This window comes from Falco punctatus, assembly GCF_963210335.1.
Source record: "Falco punctatus genome assembly, chromosome: 1".
NCBI classification, from domain to species: Eukaryota; Metazoa; Chordata; class Aves; order Falconiformes; family Falconidae; genus Falco; species Falco punctatus.
Genome location: NC_137580.1, coordinates 19,476,742 through 19,494,286, shown reverse-complemented (window position 1 = coordinate 19,494,286; position 17,545 = coordinate 19,476,742). Strand labels below are relative to the sequence as shown.

Sequence of the window (17,545 nt, the reverse complement as noted above, 5' to 3'; positions counted from 1 at the left end):
TCTTCTTTCTGACAATTCCTGCTTTAGCGTAAGTGCCTGTGATTTATTCATGCATTTATTCACTCTGCAGTGTAAAACACTCATGCCTTTTCTTTCTGGTTTCAAACACCCAGACTATCAATTTCTATTACTTGATTACAATTGTAACTACCTTTGTACAGAAATGTAGTAATTGTTCAACTTCCATTTCATTATCTATTTATATTGACCTTATTTTCCATGTAGTCTGCTTCAGATTTCAGGTGCTATGATTTTATGCCTTTTTAATTTGTACATGAAATTCTTTACCCTTCCTAGCACGTGTGCATGCACAAAATCTGCAAAGTAGACTTTGTGCAAAGAAGATGGCGCGAGTCAAAGGATGTAGCGGATTTCCAGCCCCACACCACACCACACACCCCCCCCCAACTTGGTTCCCCTGGAATCACATCCACTTCCTCCTGAAGTTCACCATCAACCTCTGCGTGTACTACTCTTGAACAGGAGCAACATCAGCAACAAAAAGCCACCATACCTGCCTTCCAGGCAATAAAGGTATTAATTAGTGCTTCAGTAAATGTTTCTGGCAGAACATGTACAAGAAAGCCTAATGCAAAAGCCTGACAATCTTGTTGGATGTTCTGGTTTAATGTAAAAAAAGTGTGATTCCTTTGAAAATACTGTTTCATCGAAGCTGTTACAAAATTTCTCTGGCAAAAAAGCTATTGCTGTGATTTGCTACGCAACAAGACTGCAGCTCCTCACCAGCCCAAACACTCAGTCACTCACTTCTGTCAGGAGGAGTGATGCCAAAGGGCGCTTTGCCACCAGCCTGACAGATCGAGGCACATGATGGTTCACTGGGAGAGCCGGAATTTTCCCCCCTCTAGCCCCAAGCATAAATCTCAGCATATGCCCCAGCTGACTTTTTGTAATTGATGGAGAATAACACAGTTTAGAAGACTTCTACAAACAACACAAACCCTTTCCAAGGCTGTTGATAGTAAACAAAAAGTTCAGAATTCAGCCCCAAGCCTTTACTAATGAGTATTATTACTGAATTTAAATAATAAAAAAAAAGTAAAACCAGTCAGAATTTCTGCCTAAATGCTGCCAGTTAAACCCCAAGGAAAACACGCAGTCAACCACACAGCTGCAATGAGAAAGTGCTTTATGCCAAATGTTGCTTTATCTGTGTCTAGAGAAAAAGTTGCAAGTGTTACCTCATTTTTCTCCTGTCCCTTCACAAGTAGTGCTGTTTGGAAAAATTATATGCTTATTTTTATTCCTAAAGAAAGATGGTCTTTTTGTAATCTCTTCAATAGTCTTTTACACTGAGTATTTGTGATGGTATTAACTTATCCTTATGGGAAAATGTAAAACCAGCACAGAAAAGTCAAGACAGCAGTTGTCCTCACTCTCACAAACCTGAAGTTTCTGAAACGTGACTCACTTTTTAGTTTGCACTAGAATTTCAGCATGTTACCAAGGTTTAAAAAAAGACAGTATAGCTGAGATATTTCCGCAATTTTGGGTGAGAAAAGTCGGTGTCTGGGGTTGAACACTGGTGGGAAGATGCAGTAATGGGCTTTCTCATTTCAACTCGAATAGAGCATAAAAGCCACTTGTAAAGGCCTGGAATTTTTACTTACAGGTGATACTCCAGGGTAAGAGGGAAGGCGGTTCTGGCAAATCTGAAGCTTTGGCTGCGTTTTTTCTGCAGCGTTAACCACCGTGACCACCACGGCCGCTCCCGGAGGCTGGGCCCTACAGCAGTCTCACCGCTGGGAGAGCCTGAGACCTGGGACGCGTGTTTGGATTTCTACATGGGTTTTCCCGGCGGCCAGCAGAAGCCTGCTCGGCCCCTGTCCCTTCGGCCGCTGAAGGCGCCGGGGGGGTGGGTGGGGTAGAGGGTGTGTGTGTGTGAAGGGGGTGACTGCTGTAACAGCCCCATAGCACGCAGCCGGCCTCCAAACAGTGGTTTCAGTTGTACCGAAGCTGTACCCACCGTGAGGCCGGCCCACGTGCCCGTAGCGGGGCGGCAGGGACGCCAGGTGCCGGCTGAGGGGCGGCCGGGGGCGGCTTTACCTCAGGGCCGGGCGTAAGGAGGGGGCGGCGCGTGGGCGGGGCCGGCGGCGGGAACGGGGCGCCGGCGCGCGGCGGTGATGACGCGGAGCGCGCGCGCCTCTTCCCCTTCATCCCGCCCCGCCATGAAGGCGACGCCGCTCTCCAACTGCGAGCGGCGCTTCCTGCTGCGCGCCATCGAGGAGCGGAAGGTGCGACCCCCCCACCCCCGGCGCCCCTTTCCCCGGTGCCCCCCCCTCCCCTCCCTGGGCCGGCGCGGCGCCCCGCTCCGCTGCTGCCGGTGGCCCCGGGGCGGCGCTGACGCGGTGTGTGTGGGCCCGCAGCGGCTGGACGGGCGGCAGTGCTATGACTACCGGAACGTCCGCGTCTCCTTCGGCGCCGACCGCGGCTGCTGCATCGTGGAGCTGGGCAAGACCAGGTGAGTGTGGGGCAGCGGGCCCGGGGGGGGTGGGGTGTCCCTGGGGACCGCCCCTCCCCCCGCCGGGGCTGGTGCGGCAGGGGGAGGGGGCGTGTGTCGTTCTCGTGGTACATTATAAATACCTTATAAAAGGCAGAGTGAGCGTCATCCTTCCATCACCTCAGCCAGTGGCGGGCCTTACGTCCTGCCTGCTTCTACAGGGCCAACGGCCCTTCTCTGTACGTGGAATATACACACTGGTGGGTGTAAACATTTAGTGTTAGCTTCTTCCGTGTTACAATCTGTATTTCTAACCCTAAAAGGCAGGAGGATGCGCCAGCTCCTCCATTTGTTGTTGACCAAAGTCTAAAACATATGCTAGGTGCTGAATGAGAAACTCTCAGGAGTAAGAAATGCGAACTAAAAGACTAAACCTGTGCTTTTTCGAAGCATGTATTTTATCTCTAGTGGAGGAGGTTTTTTCCTGCTAAATTCCACAACATAGGGGTTTATTTACCTTTGCAGGGTTCTTGCGCAAGTCTCCTGTGAGCTTGTACCCCCCAAGCTAAACCGGCCTACGGAAGGTATACTTTTCTTTAACCTTGAGCTTTCCCCAATGGCTGCACCTGGTTTTGAGCCTGGCAGGTATGTGGCTTTCTTGAAAAAGGCTGAACGAGGATGCCAGAAGAGCCGCTGTTTTGATACGCATAAGTATATGGTGTAATCGTACTCGATTTGGGATAATTTTCTTTGAATAGGCAAACCGAGTTACTGGTGAAACTGAACAGACTAATAGAACGATGCCTGAGAAATTCCAAATGTATAGATACTGAATCTCTCTGCGTTGTTGCTGGTGAAAAGGTAGGAAAACCTACTAGTTTCAAACTGAAGCTACATCTAGTCTGTTTTTAAGGTCTTCTCTATCTTCTTTTGGAAACTAAAGATTCTGATTTTAGGTTAATGTAATGACCCACACATCTGTCTTTACAGGTATTTTTATCTTGTGTACCTATATAGGCTTTCTGAAGTAGTTGGAACCCTGCACACTCAAATATTTCTTTGCAGGATAAAATTTTAGTCTGTACTGAAATGTTATGTGTTTTGATGTAATTAAGTCCAGAACACTGGGTATCTTGGAACATAGATATCTTTCATCTTCTTAAGCACAGACCCGAAGAATATCTGCTGGTTCTTTCTGTCATTCAAAAAGTGAAGTTGTTTTGAAAAACAGCAACTCCTGTAGAATCACGTCACAAATTACCAAGCAGTCCTGTATGCTTTTTCTCAGGTTTGGCAAATTCGTCTGGACTTGCACCTGTTAAACCACGATGGTAACATTATTGATGCTGCCAGTATAGCAGGAATCGTAGCTCTGTGTCATTTTCGCAGACCAGATGTGTCTGTGCAGGGAGAGGAAGTGACTGTGGTGAGTTGTACCAGATCATAGTAAATGTTGTGGCATCGCAGGTAGCTGTTTCTTCCTGTCTAAAAGGGAGAATTAAATGTTTGTGTAAGCAGATAAACTCCTGAGATCCTTAAGTTTTAGGATAGATGTGTTGCTATTCAAAAAGTGAAAGGACAGTAAGGAAGTCTGCTGAGTACACAGTTTTATTAACCTCAGTTTATGGGAATATTAGTTGTAAAAGATAAGTATTTTACAGTATGTTGACCAAATTAAGCATAAGACTGATGAACATGCTATATTTACCTGTGAGGTAGTAAACAGTAAGAACTGCACAAGAAGAATAAAAAGAATTTTTTTAACATTTAGATAACTAAACATTTGCTAGCCTTTTTTTCTTTGTGGGTTTTTTTAATTATTTCTTTAAATATCTTTGTACAGTATGTAACTTTACAATGAAATCTGTTTCGTAAATAATTGTCTTCTGGGTCAATTATTTTCAAAGTTCACTCCTGAGGAACGTGATCCCGTCCCTCTAAGTATCCACCACATGCCTATTTGTGTCAGTTTCGCCTTCTTCCAGCAAGGGTAAGATTGTTTTAAGTCTTTTGACAGAAATGGCATATTGCCAGTGCTGCAGAATTTTTTTTAAACATAGAAGAGTCCTAAAAATATCTTGACAAGCCGATTTCATAAAACACTTTATCTGAAGTGATATGCCATGGGGGGAGATTGTTGTGTTCCTCACACTGTAGCTAACCAGCAGCTTTCAACAGGTGACAGAAAAATTTTGGGGGTGGACAGGAGGAGTTTACCCATAACTACTAATACAATATGTAAACTGATCCCTTTTTAAAATTGTTTTAGGGGTAGTAACTCACCCTAAACTTCTATTGTCACCTTATATTTAAAAACTTGATTCTAGGACCTATTTAGTGGTGGATCCAAGTGAACGTGAGGAGCGTGTAATGGATGGCCTCCTTGTAATTGCCATGAATAAACATCGTGAAATTTGTACCATCCAGTCCAGTGGAGGGATTATGCTGGTAAAGGATCAGGTAAATCTTTGCCTTGACTAGTCTTTCTCTTGTATATAAACTAGTTCCTGTGTTGTAATCTTGATACTGAAATATCCTAGACATTTGGAAGCTAAGAAAGTAATTGCCTGTCTGATTTAATTGGAAAAGGTTACATATTTTCAGTCCTAGTGGAAGAGCGTAGTACTGTGTGACATTTTGAAGAGAAGACGCAGAAAAAAGATACTGTTTGGTCAGATAAGCATCTTTTCCCCCTGTGATTTGGCTGAGAGAGTCTAAATTAATTCAGACTGCACTCTCATGAATAGCTGGAGGCTGTTTTATTGACCCTTTGCATCAACTGGTAGCATATCCAGTCCCTCATACTAAGATGACATATTTTAAGTATTTGTGACTTTTCTGATGTTCTACAGTTTTAGTTAAAACCATCTTGCTTTCACGATCATAAACTGTTGCTGTATGTATAACAAACAGGTTTTGAGATGCAGTAAAATAACGGCTGTTAAGGTTGCGGAAATCACAGAACTAATTCAAAAAGCCTTGGAGAATGACAGGAAAGTTAGGTGAGTGTTTTGGGAAGGAAGGGAAGTAGTACATGTCTTAAAAATACCCGAAAAGTGATGTCAGCCTGTAGTTTGAACAGTAAATTGTTTTCACTTCTTTTAAATAGCAAATATTTGTATAGTTGAACTTGAAAAGAGAAAGCATTTTCAAGTGTGAAACATCCTGAAATAATGTCTTGTCACTGAATGACTAGGAAAGAAGGTGGGAAGTTTGGCTTTGCAGAATCTATACCGAACCAAAAGATCACCACCTTCAAAATGGAAAGTGCTGCTGTTGATACCAACAACGTGGAAGAACAAGCAGAGGAAATCATCACTAAAGCTGACCCTCCTTCAGAAGTGTATCTTTTCTGTTGTATTATTCAGGGGAAAACGAGGCTTCCCCTCCCCTGTGTTAGCACTGCTAGAAGCTAAACACACATACAGGCTTCCTCACGGCTTAGGTAGCCTTCAGAGCAGGTATCAACCCAAACCCAACTGGTTTGGGTTCTGACTGCTTTTGGATAACTTATGCTTAAGTTATGCAGAACGAGCATAAAGTGCAAAACTTAGGTGTGAAGTGACTGATTGTTGAAGTAACTGGGGAAGTACTCTTTCTTTCAGCTCCCTGTTAAGGATGTTCTCCCCTGGGGAGAAAAAAGGTACAGCTTAAAAAACAGCTGGTTTGTTCTCAAGAGTACAAAGAGTTTACCAGCTGACACCAAGGGTTTTCTTGACAAATTCAGTTTTGCCAAACCAATATTGCACACTCCTGGAACAGCCCAAATTGGAGAAGGAATAGAGAACTCCTGGGGAGACCTTGAAGAATCTGAGAGGGAAGAAGCAGTGGAAGAGGAAGGTGAAAGTGAGGCTACTGCTTTTGAAGTTCAGAAAATGGAAACTGAGGATACAAGTACATTGAGGGAAGCTGAGAAGGGCAAGTATTTATTTGTCTTGATACCAGATATGTTTATTATACCACTTTATTAACAGTCTACAATTAAAATGTGACAGAGGCCCTTAGAAAGGGGGACCATTGCAGCCACTTCTCACTTGAGTTACATGCATTTGCTACTTCCACTTCACCTGGTCGCTTCTGTTTTCTTCAAAAGAAAACTTGATTTCTGTAGTATATGGGGGGCTCCAAATCAAACTCTAGCTGCTCTGAACGTTTCTTTTAAAATGCTGTACTTATTAGTTATAGAAGCTGTAAAACTGATCACTGGTTTGTGGTTGGTTTCTTTGTTTAGATGAACCTATTGTACTGTCCGACAGTGAAGAGGAGGAAGTTATCATTCTGGAGCCACAGGAGCTGCCAACAAAAGCAAGGTAACAATCATGTGAAACTGGGAGGGAAGTACGTAAGGAGTGTTTTCACAAAGCACTGAATTTTGGCAGGGCTGAGAAAGGTCTTGATGGATCAAAGGGAGGACTACAAAGGTAGCAGAGAGTGAGGAAGTTTAAATCTAGGCTAGTTTGCTCCTGTCCTAGGAGGCAAGTCACCCTGGCTGACCTGTGGCTCTATGAAACAGGTACAGGCATCTGACTAATTTTAATCGTTCCAAAAGGAGTGAGAGCATAAAAGTGGATGTGAATCAGCTGCTTCTTAGAGGTGCTGCAGATTGTATGTGCTGCACTACAGCTAACCTTAAGTTTTATCTCCTGAGAAGTGAGATTGGTTGCTGTATCCCTGCGCTCATTGTGTGCAGTATGCTTCCTAGAAACTAAGTTTGAACATTGCACCGAGTGTGGTGGATGGTTGCCCTGTTATGGATGATCAGCCTGTGGTCTTTTGAAATAAAACTATTTGGTCCATTTCTTTGATACAAATGTTTGCTCACAGACCACAGGCCAACCTGAAACAAGAAAATACAAGTAAGAAAGCATTTAACAAAAGGAGAAGAAAGAAGAGAGCTGTTCGTTGAAGCCATTGTCCCTTCTTCAGAAGTGCTGTATAATAAATAATTTGGTCTATCATTACTGAACTTATTTTTGTAGATAACCTTATTTCCTGTCGCCTCATTATCTGGTCCTGCTTTTATGTACGTGTTACAAAACTATTGTATAAGCTTTCAATAAAATAATTTTGCATGTAAGTGAAATTCCATAGTTAGCATCCAGCTGCAGCAGAAGAGTTGCTATTGGCCTTGAGCTGACTCAAGTTCTACAATTTGAATGGCAGAGGCAAGATGCAAAGTTTTCGTAACAAAGCAGCCTCTGCTGGGGTGGGAGTGGGCTGCATGTAGGCAGAGTTCGGGTGGTTTAATGCCAGAAAATGCTTCTTCTAATTAGGGTAGCTATTCACCACACCTTGGAAACATTTCATACCTCGGAATGTTCTTCACAGGGGGGGAAAGGGTGTGCTGTGACTAAGGCGTTGCCCATGTCCCTCCGTGTCTTGCCTTTCACTGATTCTCGCTTTGTACAAAACCAACCTGAGATGCATGTACTTAACCAAACAGCATAGAACAAATGCAAAACTTTCAGAGAGAAGCCACTCGTACTTCAGCAATGGAGTTTCTTAAAGACAGTTTAATTAAACATTACATGCAACAGACAGGAATGCTTCCTGAACTATATTCAGAGAATTATGCTCTGCGTTTAAAATCAGGCAAAAGGAAGAGATGAGGTTTCCATACCTGACATAGTCTTTGTTGGAAAACAAATTGGAAACATGCACGTATTTACAAGAGCAAAGAAACATGTATTTTACATGTGACTTTAGTATTAATGAAACATGAACATGAGAGAAGTTACTGTTCCAGATACTAGTTCCCCAAACAGGTTTAAAATTTCATGTTAAAAAAAACCAAAACATTGCTCCCAGCCAGGCAAAGCTTTAATCAAGTTGTGCTCTTTCAGAGAGGGACAGACACAGAAAGCTCCATTCCTCCAGGAGCCAAAGCAGTGCATTTTCTTAGTGTCAGTTCTTCCAACCCAAAGTCACTGTCAGGAGTACAAGAATGAACGAAGCTTCAGGTGGTTCATCCCTCCACAGTACCACAACACCATAAAGTTCTTCAGGGAAAGGAACGGTATTCTTTGCACCGCTGTTTATTTCTTCTTTGCACATAACCCCTCTTACCCTATGCTCCTTAAAGGCTTTATTTTGAAAGGACTAGGAAAAGTTAACACTGGATAGGCAAAACTAGTACAGTACAACCTGGGGTATTTTCCTCAGAGATGCCAGCCCCCAACCGAAGCATTTTTTAGGCTTTAGGGGCAGTTGTATTAGTATATTGAAAGGTAAAGCTCAGGGAGCAAGGGAGAATTTTTCTCTGTGGTACAGGAACAGTAACGGAACAACTTCCACTGAAACTAGAGCAAGGAGACATTTCATCAAGCGGTAAATTAATACTATAAACAATTGAAGTCTTTCCACTGAAGTACTGCTACTTGCTCTTTTTCTGGGGAAAATAAGGGATAAGCTTCCTTTAAATGACTTCTCTTCCAGTGTTTATCTTTCATAGTGGTCTTGGAAAGTTTCCAGCACACACCACAAAAAAACAGAAGGGGAAGGCAGAACCCAGTTTTTCAGGCAGAGCACTGTGCTCTGTTGTCTTCAAGGAGGAATTGCCGGTTGGCATTCCGAGTCACTCTTCCAAGGTCACAAACTGATGTTGCAACTGTGGCAAACGGGTCCTGTATCTACAAACTCCCTCTCCTGCAAGGTTAGGGCATTTCCATTACTAAGCACCAGATGTGATCTACTGTGACATTTTCCTCCCAACTAGTTTTAGCTTTTCAGTGGCAACCTACTGAAATTAAGCTGAAATAAAGGCTACTGGAGAACATGGTAGACCTATTAAATACAGTTCTTCACTCAATATGTATAAAAGTCAAAGTGCATCCTAAAAAGCTCAGATTGATCCAAGTGGTGGTGGCTTATACAGTCAAGAGGAAAGTGCAGTACAGGCTGCTGGTTTTGGCCAGTTTTATAACTGAGTTGGTTCACGGAGGGCTCAAACTGCAGAACTGGGGCAGAACAGCAAGTTTTTAGTTACAGAGGCAGGTGAGTTGTCACACTGTAATGCTTGCTTGTCAGCTTGACAGAAGGCTGATGGTTTTTTTGATGTTTTTTCTTTTTAATTTCAAATAACCCACATTGTAACAGCTGTTTGACATCTGTGAAGTATTTATGCTGCTACCTGCTGCATGTCCAGATAACCTGACAGTGCTGTATCAGCTTTAAAGTTGAAGCGGCACAGGTTTCACAGGGCAGCCATTGGCAAACAGCTTTAGAAATGAACGCCAATTTAAGATGGTAGTACCACCCCTCAGTGGTATTAAGGCATTGGCAAGACCACTAACATCAGATTTAAAAATTGTTTATTGGCCAACCTGGAAGCAGCTTAATTAAACCCACTTCCATGCACTCCCTGCTTTACACACAAAGAACAGCAGGTACAGGGCAACATCACTGGATTTACACAAGCTGAAGGTAAACATCCACTTGATTTAACACCGATTATCTACCAATTTGCTTGTCTAACAGTTCTAGAACTAGGAAAAAACTAAGACTGGTCGGTCTGTATTTTTGCTGTGTGCCGCAGAGGATCCCTTTCTAAGCAAGGGGGATGTACAGGAGCTGTACCGTTCTGCACATAGCCCATCCATGCCAGAAGACTTCCCCTCTTGAGGGCACAGAGCAGTAGTTCACCCTCCTACAGTTTAATCCCCCACCGCCCCCTAAAGTAGCAAAGGATAACCAGACTGATGACTTTTTTTTTTAGTGGACATGGGCAGGCCTTCAGGACAGCTAGCATATCAGTGGGGACACTCCATGGGTTAAAATTCGTATCAGTTTTACACTTCATGACTAGAAAATACCTGTGGCAAGACTTTTCTACATACTGGAAGAGGGAAGTATGAATGGGTATAATAGCTTTAACCGTGTGGTCCCTGCAGCAGAGCATTCACCCTCAAACCTGATGGAGATCTGGCAATACACAACATAGGGATCAAGGCTTCCAGTAACCACCATGTCCCAAAGTGCCTCACAAAAGTCAATTCTAGCAAGGTGTTCTCCTCAGAGCTACTTCATTTCTTTCTTCCAGTATTACAGCCATAAAGCCACATTTTGGATCTATACTAAGTCTCAGTTTAAACTAGACAGTACAAAAATGCTACAAATACTGCTGTGGAGTCCAAGTCATTCTTGAAGTGGAAGGAGAAAAAGCCCTACTATAGTAATGCACTGCTAATATTCATGTTTAGTCTATCGTTAGGTAAGCAGTCTCAAGATTTCACTTGGTCTGCATGGTTAATTCTGTGCTTGAAGAGATCTTTATTATAAAAACCCAGCTAAGTATTTTATCAAAATTGCATGTACAAAAGATTTACATTAAAACTAACTTCATAATTAAGCTCCTCAAAACCAGTATTAATATTATGAATGATCACATCTAGAATTTCGAAGCACGTTTAAAAACTGTACATCATTTTCTTATAATATACATCTTTTTAAAAGATCAGTCTCTTGATTGTTACAATAAGTCTAGTGTCTCTGGTGGGTCAATAAGCGATACTCCATAGTACCTGGAGAGGGAAAGAAAGATGCAGGATGTCATCTTGCTCAAGAGCTCTCTGCCATACAGAACAGCCTATATACTGCAGCGAGGCACATTTCTCACAAGGCAGGAAACATATTGGGGCTTTGTCAGCGGACACAGATTTGTAGGAGTGTTAGGTACCATCTCCTGCCCACCAATTGTAGGAACATCATGCAAATTCCCCCCAGTTTCTACCTAACAGTTCAGGCAGCCATAGCAGGCCTGGTAGGGAACACAAAGTATTGCTCAACAAGGTGTTGTGCAAAAACCTGAGGAGTCTTGTCACCATTTCACTTACACGGTGGCTTTGGTTAGTGGGGTCTGACTGGAGGCTCCAGATACACCCCAGTAGTGCTAGGACAGCTTGGGTGTAACACACCACCTCATCATACATCTCCACAGCTACTTACTTTGCACTCTTGTACTTTTCCCTTATGGACTGTTGCATGTGCTGTGCTGCTTTGAGGTAGGTCTGGTGTAGGTCCATGAGGCAAGGCTTGATGTCTTCAAGGGTGTAGCCTGTTACTTCACACAGGGATTCGGGCTGAGGGAAAAGGGAAAGTAAGAGGGATATTTGAACATTTCTGTTTGCTTCTGACAACTACTGGCAAAGCTTTTAGCTTCCTGTTGAAACTGTTATTCTACTAGGTTGGTAGTGTTGTTTTCTCAAGCACAAAGTAGTTTAATACTGCTCAGATTTTAGCAGTAATCCTGACAACTACCATATTAGAAACAAGTATTCCTTGTCTCCAGCACTTAGGCTTTCTGATTGCCCACCTCCTCATCACAAGGAAGCTGCTTACAGCTTTGAGAAGGATTGCCAGAACTAAGAGCCTCAGTAGATGCCTCTTCCTTCCAAGAAAAGGCATGTCGTCCCCCTATGTTTCAAATACCATAGGGAGCAATCCCTAATTAACAGTCTTGGAGCACAGAGGGACTGGGATTCCTGCAGCCCAGGCTTCAGCATTCAGAATTGCATAAGAATGTGCTGAACAGGCATAAAGGCAGTTGACAGCTCAAGTGTTGGTGCTACATACCCAAGTTTGTCCAGTGATCGTATAGCCTGCTAGGTGAAACGCTGCAGCAGCAATAACTGATGGCAAGTATTTCAGGTAAGGATCAGCATCAATGAGACTCAGCTCCCCAAGGTACTGCAAGGGAAACGAGAGAAAGGGAATCACCAGCTTCCAAAAGGAAGTAAAAGTGCATTTAACAGTTCACTAGAACCCAAATTTAAGCTTCCTCCAACTGATGGCAGGATTGGAACAGCTTTTTACCTACTTTCTACTTACTTTCTCTTTTAGCATCTACTGTTAGCTACTGTCAGTGTTCCCAATACATGCTTTTTCAAAACCACATTTTATATTTAGAGGTATGCAAGATCTAGAGGGCAGAGTGTAGGCAAGCCTGACCTCTGCACAAGAAGACAGACTTTGTATGGGGTTGGTTTGCTTGGCAAAGTTTTGGTAGTGGGGGTGCATGGGGGGCATGTGTGCTACAGGGGTGGCGTCTGCAAGAAGCTGCCAGAAACTTCCCCTATGTCTGACAGGGCCAAGGCCAGCCAGCTGCAAGATGGACCTGCTGCTGGCCAAGGCCCAGCCCATCAGTGACAGTGGTAGTGCCTCTAGGATAATGAATTTAAGAAGGGGAAAGCAAAAACACTGCACAACAAACTGCAGCCAGGGAGAAAAGGGAGGCTATGCAAGAGCAATAGCTCTGCAGACACATGGGTCACTGCAGAAGCGGGGGAGGGGGAGCTCCAGGTGCTGGAGCAAATTCCCGGGCAGTCCATGGCAAGGCAGGCTGTCCCCCTGCAGCCTGCAGAGCCCTCAGGGGAGCAGATCCCCACCTGCAGCTTGGGGAGGACCCCAAGCCAGAGCAGGTGGATGCCCCAAGGAGGCCATGACCTGTGGACAGCCCAAGCTGGAGCAGCTCCTGGCAGGGCCTGTGGCCCCATGGGGAGAGAAGCCCAGGCTGGGGCAGGGCTAGTGCCCCCACGGGGGACACGGACTGGAGGAGGCTTTGTCTGGGGGGCTGCAACCTTTGGGGGGGACCCACACTGGGCCAATTTGTGAAGAACTGCAGCTGTGGAAAGGACCCACACTGGAGAAACTTGTGGACAACTGTCTCCTGTGGGAGGGACCCCACGCTGGAGCAGGGGCAGAATATGAGGAACCATCCCCTGCAGAGGAAGGAGCAGCAGAGACAGTGTGATGGACTGACTGCAACCCCCATTCCCCATCCCCCTGAGCCACACTGGTGTAGAGGCAGAGAAACTGGGAGTGAAGCTGAACCTGTGAAGGGGGGAAGGGGGTGGGGGGGAAGGTGTTTTTAAGGTTTAGTTTTCTTTCTCATTACCCTACTCTGATTTGAATGGCAATAAATTAAGTTTCCCCAAGCTGTCTGTTTTACCAGTGACAGTAATTGCCAAATGATCTTTTCCTGTCCTTATCTTCACCCACAAGCCCTTCATTAAACTTTCTCTCCCCTATCCAGCTCAGGAGGGCAGTGACAGCAGCTTCAGTAGGCACCTGGAGCCCAGCCAGGGTCAACTCACCACAGGCTTCTATTTAGGAGCTCTGGTAGCTGCCATACAGTTAGGATTTGATGTAACTAGCTGACACGTTATCTGTGCTCTGCTTTAGAAGTTAGGCTCTGGGTTTAGAGCTCACTGCTTGTCGAGGAGAAAACCAAAACAAAAGCCCTTCAGCAAAAGTGGGTGGGTAGATGTGGCAGTTTTAGATAAGACAGAAACATCTAGCAGTGAAACAACCCCCAAATTACAGTTCATCAATCTCTGCCTACTCTGAGTAAGCACGCATGCTTGAGCCAGGCTGAGTGCCAGTCTGCGACAGGAATGGGTTATCTCAAGCAGCAAATGGTGATAGGGAGCACAAGGCACACCGCATGCACTCTGCAGCGCTCTCCTAGACAGACTACACGTTTAACAGTAAGAAGAGGCAGGGAAGCCTGGACTGAAGAATCCTTTAGCATCTGTTTTCTTTTTCTACTGAGACTAGGAAACAGAGCTTGTAAAGTGCATTAGTAATAGTAACAGAACTCTAGTTATGCAGACTGAGCTGGTACTTCTTACTTACCATTGATAGGCTCTCCACTTTAGCATTTGTCTGCTCGTGTAGGAAATACTGAGTGAGGAACTGGTTGATTGTTGGAGCTGCCAAATCAAATGACAAAACCTTCAAAATTAAGTGCTCCATCCTTAGAACCTGCTTCTTGGTATAGGTGTCATCTGTGATGTAGACAAACTCTGCTACTTCAGGAGGGTAGATTTCTTCAAATTTTCTGCCAGAAGAAATATAGTTATGAGCAAATAATTCAGTACTAGAAGACCAGATAACCAGCAGCATTTAATGAAAGCCAGCATGCCAACAGTAATTCTGACTTGTGAAATAGCTGGGCACTGCTACCAAACAACTTTGCTGCTCTTGGTTCAGCAGCCCTTGAATCAGTAGAATTTGAAATTGGAGAGCTACCATAGCCTGTTATTTTAGCACAAAGCAATTTGGGTCTCAGAGTTACCAAAATTCCAGAAGAACCTACCAAACTAATAGATGGTGCAAGCAAAGCTTCCTTTCCACATGCCTCACACATATTCCCTTCAAAGACTGTTCAGAAGCCTGCTGCTGCAGCTAGAAATAATGAGTCCTCCCATTAGAGCAACCTATAAAGCTAGCCTAGAAGCTTGCTTGCATAGTTCCATACAAACTGCCAAGCTTTTAGGTGGGTAACTCCCAATTTTTCTTCTAGCGTGAAGCCCTCCCAAGTCAGTCTGGCTATAGGCAACAGAAATGCAGTAGCCACAAGATTTTCGCCTGTATGAGACCAGCAGGTAGAATTTTAAATTAAGCAGTTTCACTTACGATGCAAGAAGCATAGCTGCAGTACCCACAAGCTGGAGTTTTCCTCTCAAAACAGACATTGAGGAAAGAAACCTGTCGATGTAATTTACAGCTAAGTGCAGAGTTTCATTCTGTAATTTGTATTCTTCTCCAACTTCCACCAGCCAGTCCACAAGAATAGCCCGCATGTTGTTTGTGATATCAGGTTGTTTCTTCATGTAACCCATTTTAGGCTTGCATTTCACCTGTAGGTTTAGATGATAGATATAAGATTTAGCATGGACCAAGTGCTGGCAGGGAAGCAAGTGTTTAAGCTCCATTTACCACAGTTTAAACAGATCAGAAGTAAACAGTGCTAAGTCTAGTTCCTAGTACTAGGATCAGTAAGTTATATTTCCACAGTCTTGCTTTCCAGCTTCTCTTCAGCACATGGCACAATCAACTTCATCATGGGAAACCAGTCTTGTGTTCACAACCGTGGACACAGCATCTTCAGTTCTCTATTTCTAGCAAGCTGATTTAGTCACTGTAGCAGTAACCAATGTTTAGATGCATTTGCCAACCCCAAACCTTCCCACCCCCCCAAACTGTAAACAAAGAAGAAAAGAGACAGCAGCTCACCTCCATTTCCCTGAGGTACATATGGATATCGCCGATATAGTCTGGCACGTTATTAACATTTGGCTTTTTCTCTTCTGGTTCTGAGCTTATCGAAATATCCAATTTACTTGGAGAATCTAAGCAGAAGACAACAGCCTTGTTAAAATGGCCACCGTCAGACCATTCCCTGGCAGTACAGGGAACTACCCTGTCCTGTCCCACATCAATGGCAGCTCTCCAGGGCGGCTGGGCCTCTTGTCTCCCAGACAGGCAGAGAGGGCAGACTAACTAAAGCTCAACTACACAGTGAGGTGAGGGGGCTTTAGGAAAGCCAGAGTGTTACTGTAACAGAGAATGTTCCCATCCCCCTTCCTCTTCTTCACCTTGAGAACCAAGGGATGGAAAACTCTTTTTGCAAGCACACAGTGCTCAGGGCATCCTGCGTTACCTTATAACAGAGACGTGAATCCTATCAGCTTAGCTATTGCCCCTTAGAACAGGGCTGGAGTACCAGAGCTTTTTGTTGACTGCAGAAGTGGACCCTGATGAAGTTGCCCCTTGGATATTCATGCATATATTACAGAAAAAGGATCCGACAGCTCACATTTCTTGGGTACTAGGAAGAGCTCAAAACTTTTGCACCGGTACAGGAAAAAAGTCTGTTGAGTCTCAGAATCTGCCTGAGTAAAGTCCCCTTCTTGCTCTACAGCAATAGCAAAGGGCGAGGCTTTAGGTGTTGCTCTTCTCTGCAATCTGGTTTCTCTCTCAAGGCATCAATACCTGAGAGCATAAAACTACCGACAGAGAGGAGGGGTTAGGAGCACAGAGGCTCGAGTTCTGGAAAGCTCAGCTGGACAGAAAGGCTATTGCATCTTAAGGGCAAGCTCAAAGGAAAAAAAACGGTGTCAGCAACTGAAAAGGTGTCTTTTGGGCCGAGCCATGAGGGTGATGAGGCGCTGGCCCAGGCTGCCCAGAGCAGCTGTGGGTGCCCCATCCCTGGCAGCGCTCAAGGCCAGGCTGGACGGGGCTGGAGCAGCCTGGGCTGGTGGCGGGTGTCCCTGCCATGGCAGAAGGGCGGGACTAGGTGGTCTTTGAGGTCCCTTCCGACCCAAACCGCTCCATGACTATGTGCCAAGCGGCTCCCGGCCGCGCCGCCCCCACTGGCTCGGGAAGCCGCCCCCGGGCAGCGGCTGTCTGGGCACGGCCGCCCCCCGCGGCTCCCGCGGGAAGGCTCCCGGGGCCGCAGCGGCGGGACGGGAGCGCGCCGACGGCCGCCAGCAGCGCCGCCCTCCCGGCGCGCACGGGCCCGCGGGGCGTCACGTACCGAAGCTGATGTCCATGGCGTTGTCCAGGGGCGCCAGCGGCCGCCGCAGCCCCACGGCGCAGATGGCCGCACGCAGCCCCAGCGCCGCATCCTCGCTCTGGGCCGTCGGGCCGCCCCGCCGCCGCGGCCGCTCCCCGTCCGGCTCGTCGACATGGATGGTGAAGGCCTGCTGCTGCTGCTGCCCGCCGCTCGGCCGCCCCGCGCAGGGGCCCTCATCGCCGCTCCGCGCCGCCTGCGGGGGAGAGCGGCCCGTCAGCGCCTCCACCGGCCCGGCCCGCCCGCTGACAGCTGCCCCAGCCCTCCCGGCCCTCCTCACCTGCGGCGGCTGCCCGGACCGCTGCTGGGCGCCCCGCAGCAGCCCCAGCACCACCCGGGGGCCGGCGGGCGGCGGCGCCTTGCCGCCCGGGAGGACGTTCTCCTGGTTCTCCTGCCCCGCCAGCATGGCCGCGCCACCACAGCACGGGCCGCGATGGACGGCAGCCGCCGAGTCTGACGCCGCGGCGCCGCTCTCGCCGTTCAAGTAGCCCGCGACTATTGAATCAGCCAATGAGGGGCCGCGCCGCGCCGCGCGGCCTACGGGTGGCTGCAGGGGACACGCCGGGCGGGGCCGGAACGCGGCGCTCACTGGCAACGCACCGCCCTGCCCCGCCCCCGCCCCGCCCCCTGCCCCGCCCCACCGCCTCCCCTCCCCGGGCAGAAGGGGCCGGGCGCCAGCGCAGCACGGCAATGAACGGCAAAAAACGCAGCGCGTTTAACACCATCCCCGC

General features: G+C 46.5%; 2 protein-coding genes across 2 annotated transcripts; one reads left to right on the top strand and one right to left on the bottom strand.

Annotated features, from left to right (window-relative positions):
• Positions 1–2,098: 2,098 nt before the first annotated feature.
• On the top strand, positions 2,099–7,427 carry EXOSC9 (exosome component 9). Its single transcript, XM_080373601.1, has 12 exons — positions 2,099–2,255; positions 2,388–2,482; positions 2,987–3,106; positions 3,220–3,322; positions 3,750–3,887; positions 4,369–4,451; positions 4,789–4,921; positions 5,375–5,463; positions 5,658–5,804; positions 6,189–6,379; positions 6,693–6,771; positions 7,286–7,427. Exons 1-12 carry the CDS (start codon positions 2,145–2,147, stop codon positions 7,365–7,367), a joined length of 1,371 nt encoding a protein of 456 aa, XP_080229727.1. The 5' UTR covers positions 2,099–2,144; the 3' UTR covers positions 7,368–7,427.
• A 527-nt stretch (positions 7,428–7,954) lies between these two features.
• CCNA2 (cyclin A2) lies at positions 7,955–17,353 on the bottom strand. The gene is made up of 8 exons (XM_080373605.1): positions 17,095–17,353; positions 16,779–17,010; positions 15,476–15,591; positions 14,876–15,099; positions 14,093–14,297; positions 12,032–12,145; positions 11,405–11,538; positions 7,955–10,980 (listed from the first exon to the last, which is right to left on the bottom strand). The coding sequence occupies exons 1-8, from the start codon at positions 17,218–17,220 to the stop codon at positions 10,929–10,931; spliced, it is 1,203 nt and encodes a 400-aa protein (XP_080229731.1). The 5' UTR covers positions 17,221–17,353; the 3' UTR covers positions 7,955–10,928.
• Positions 17,354–17,545: the final 192 nt, after the last annotated feature.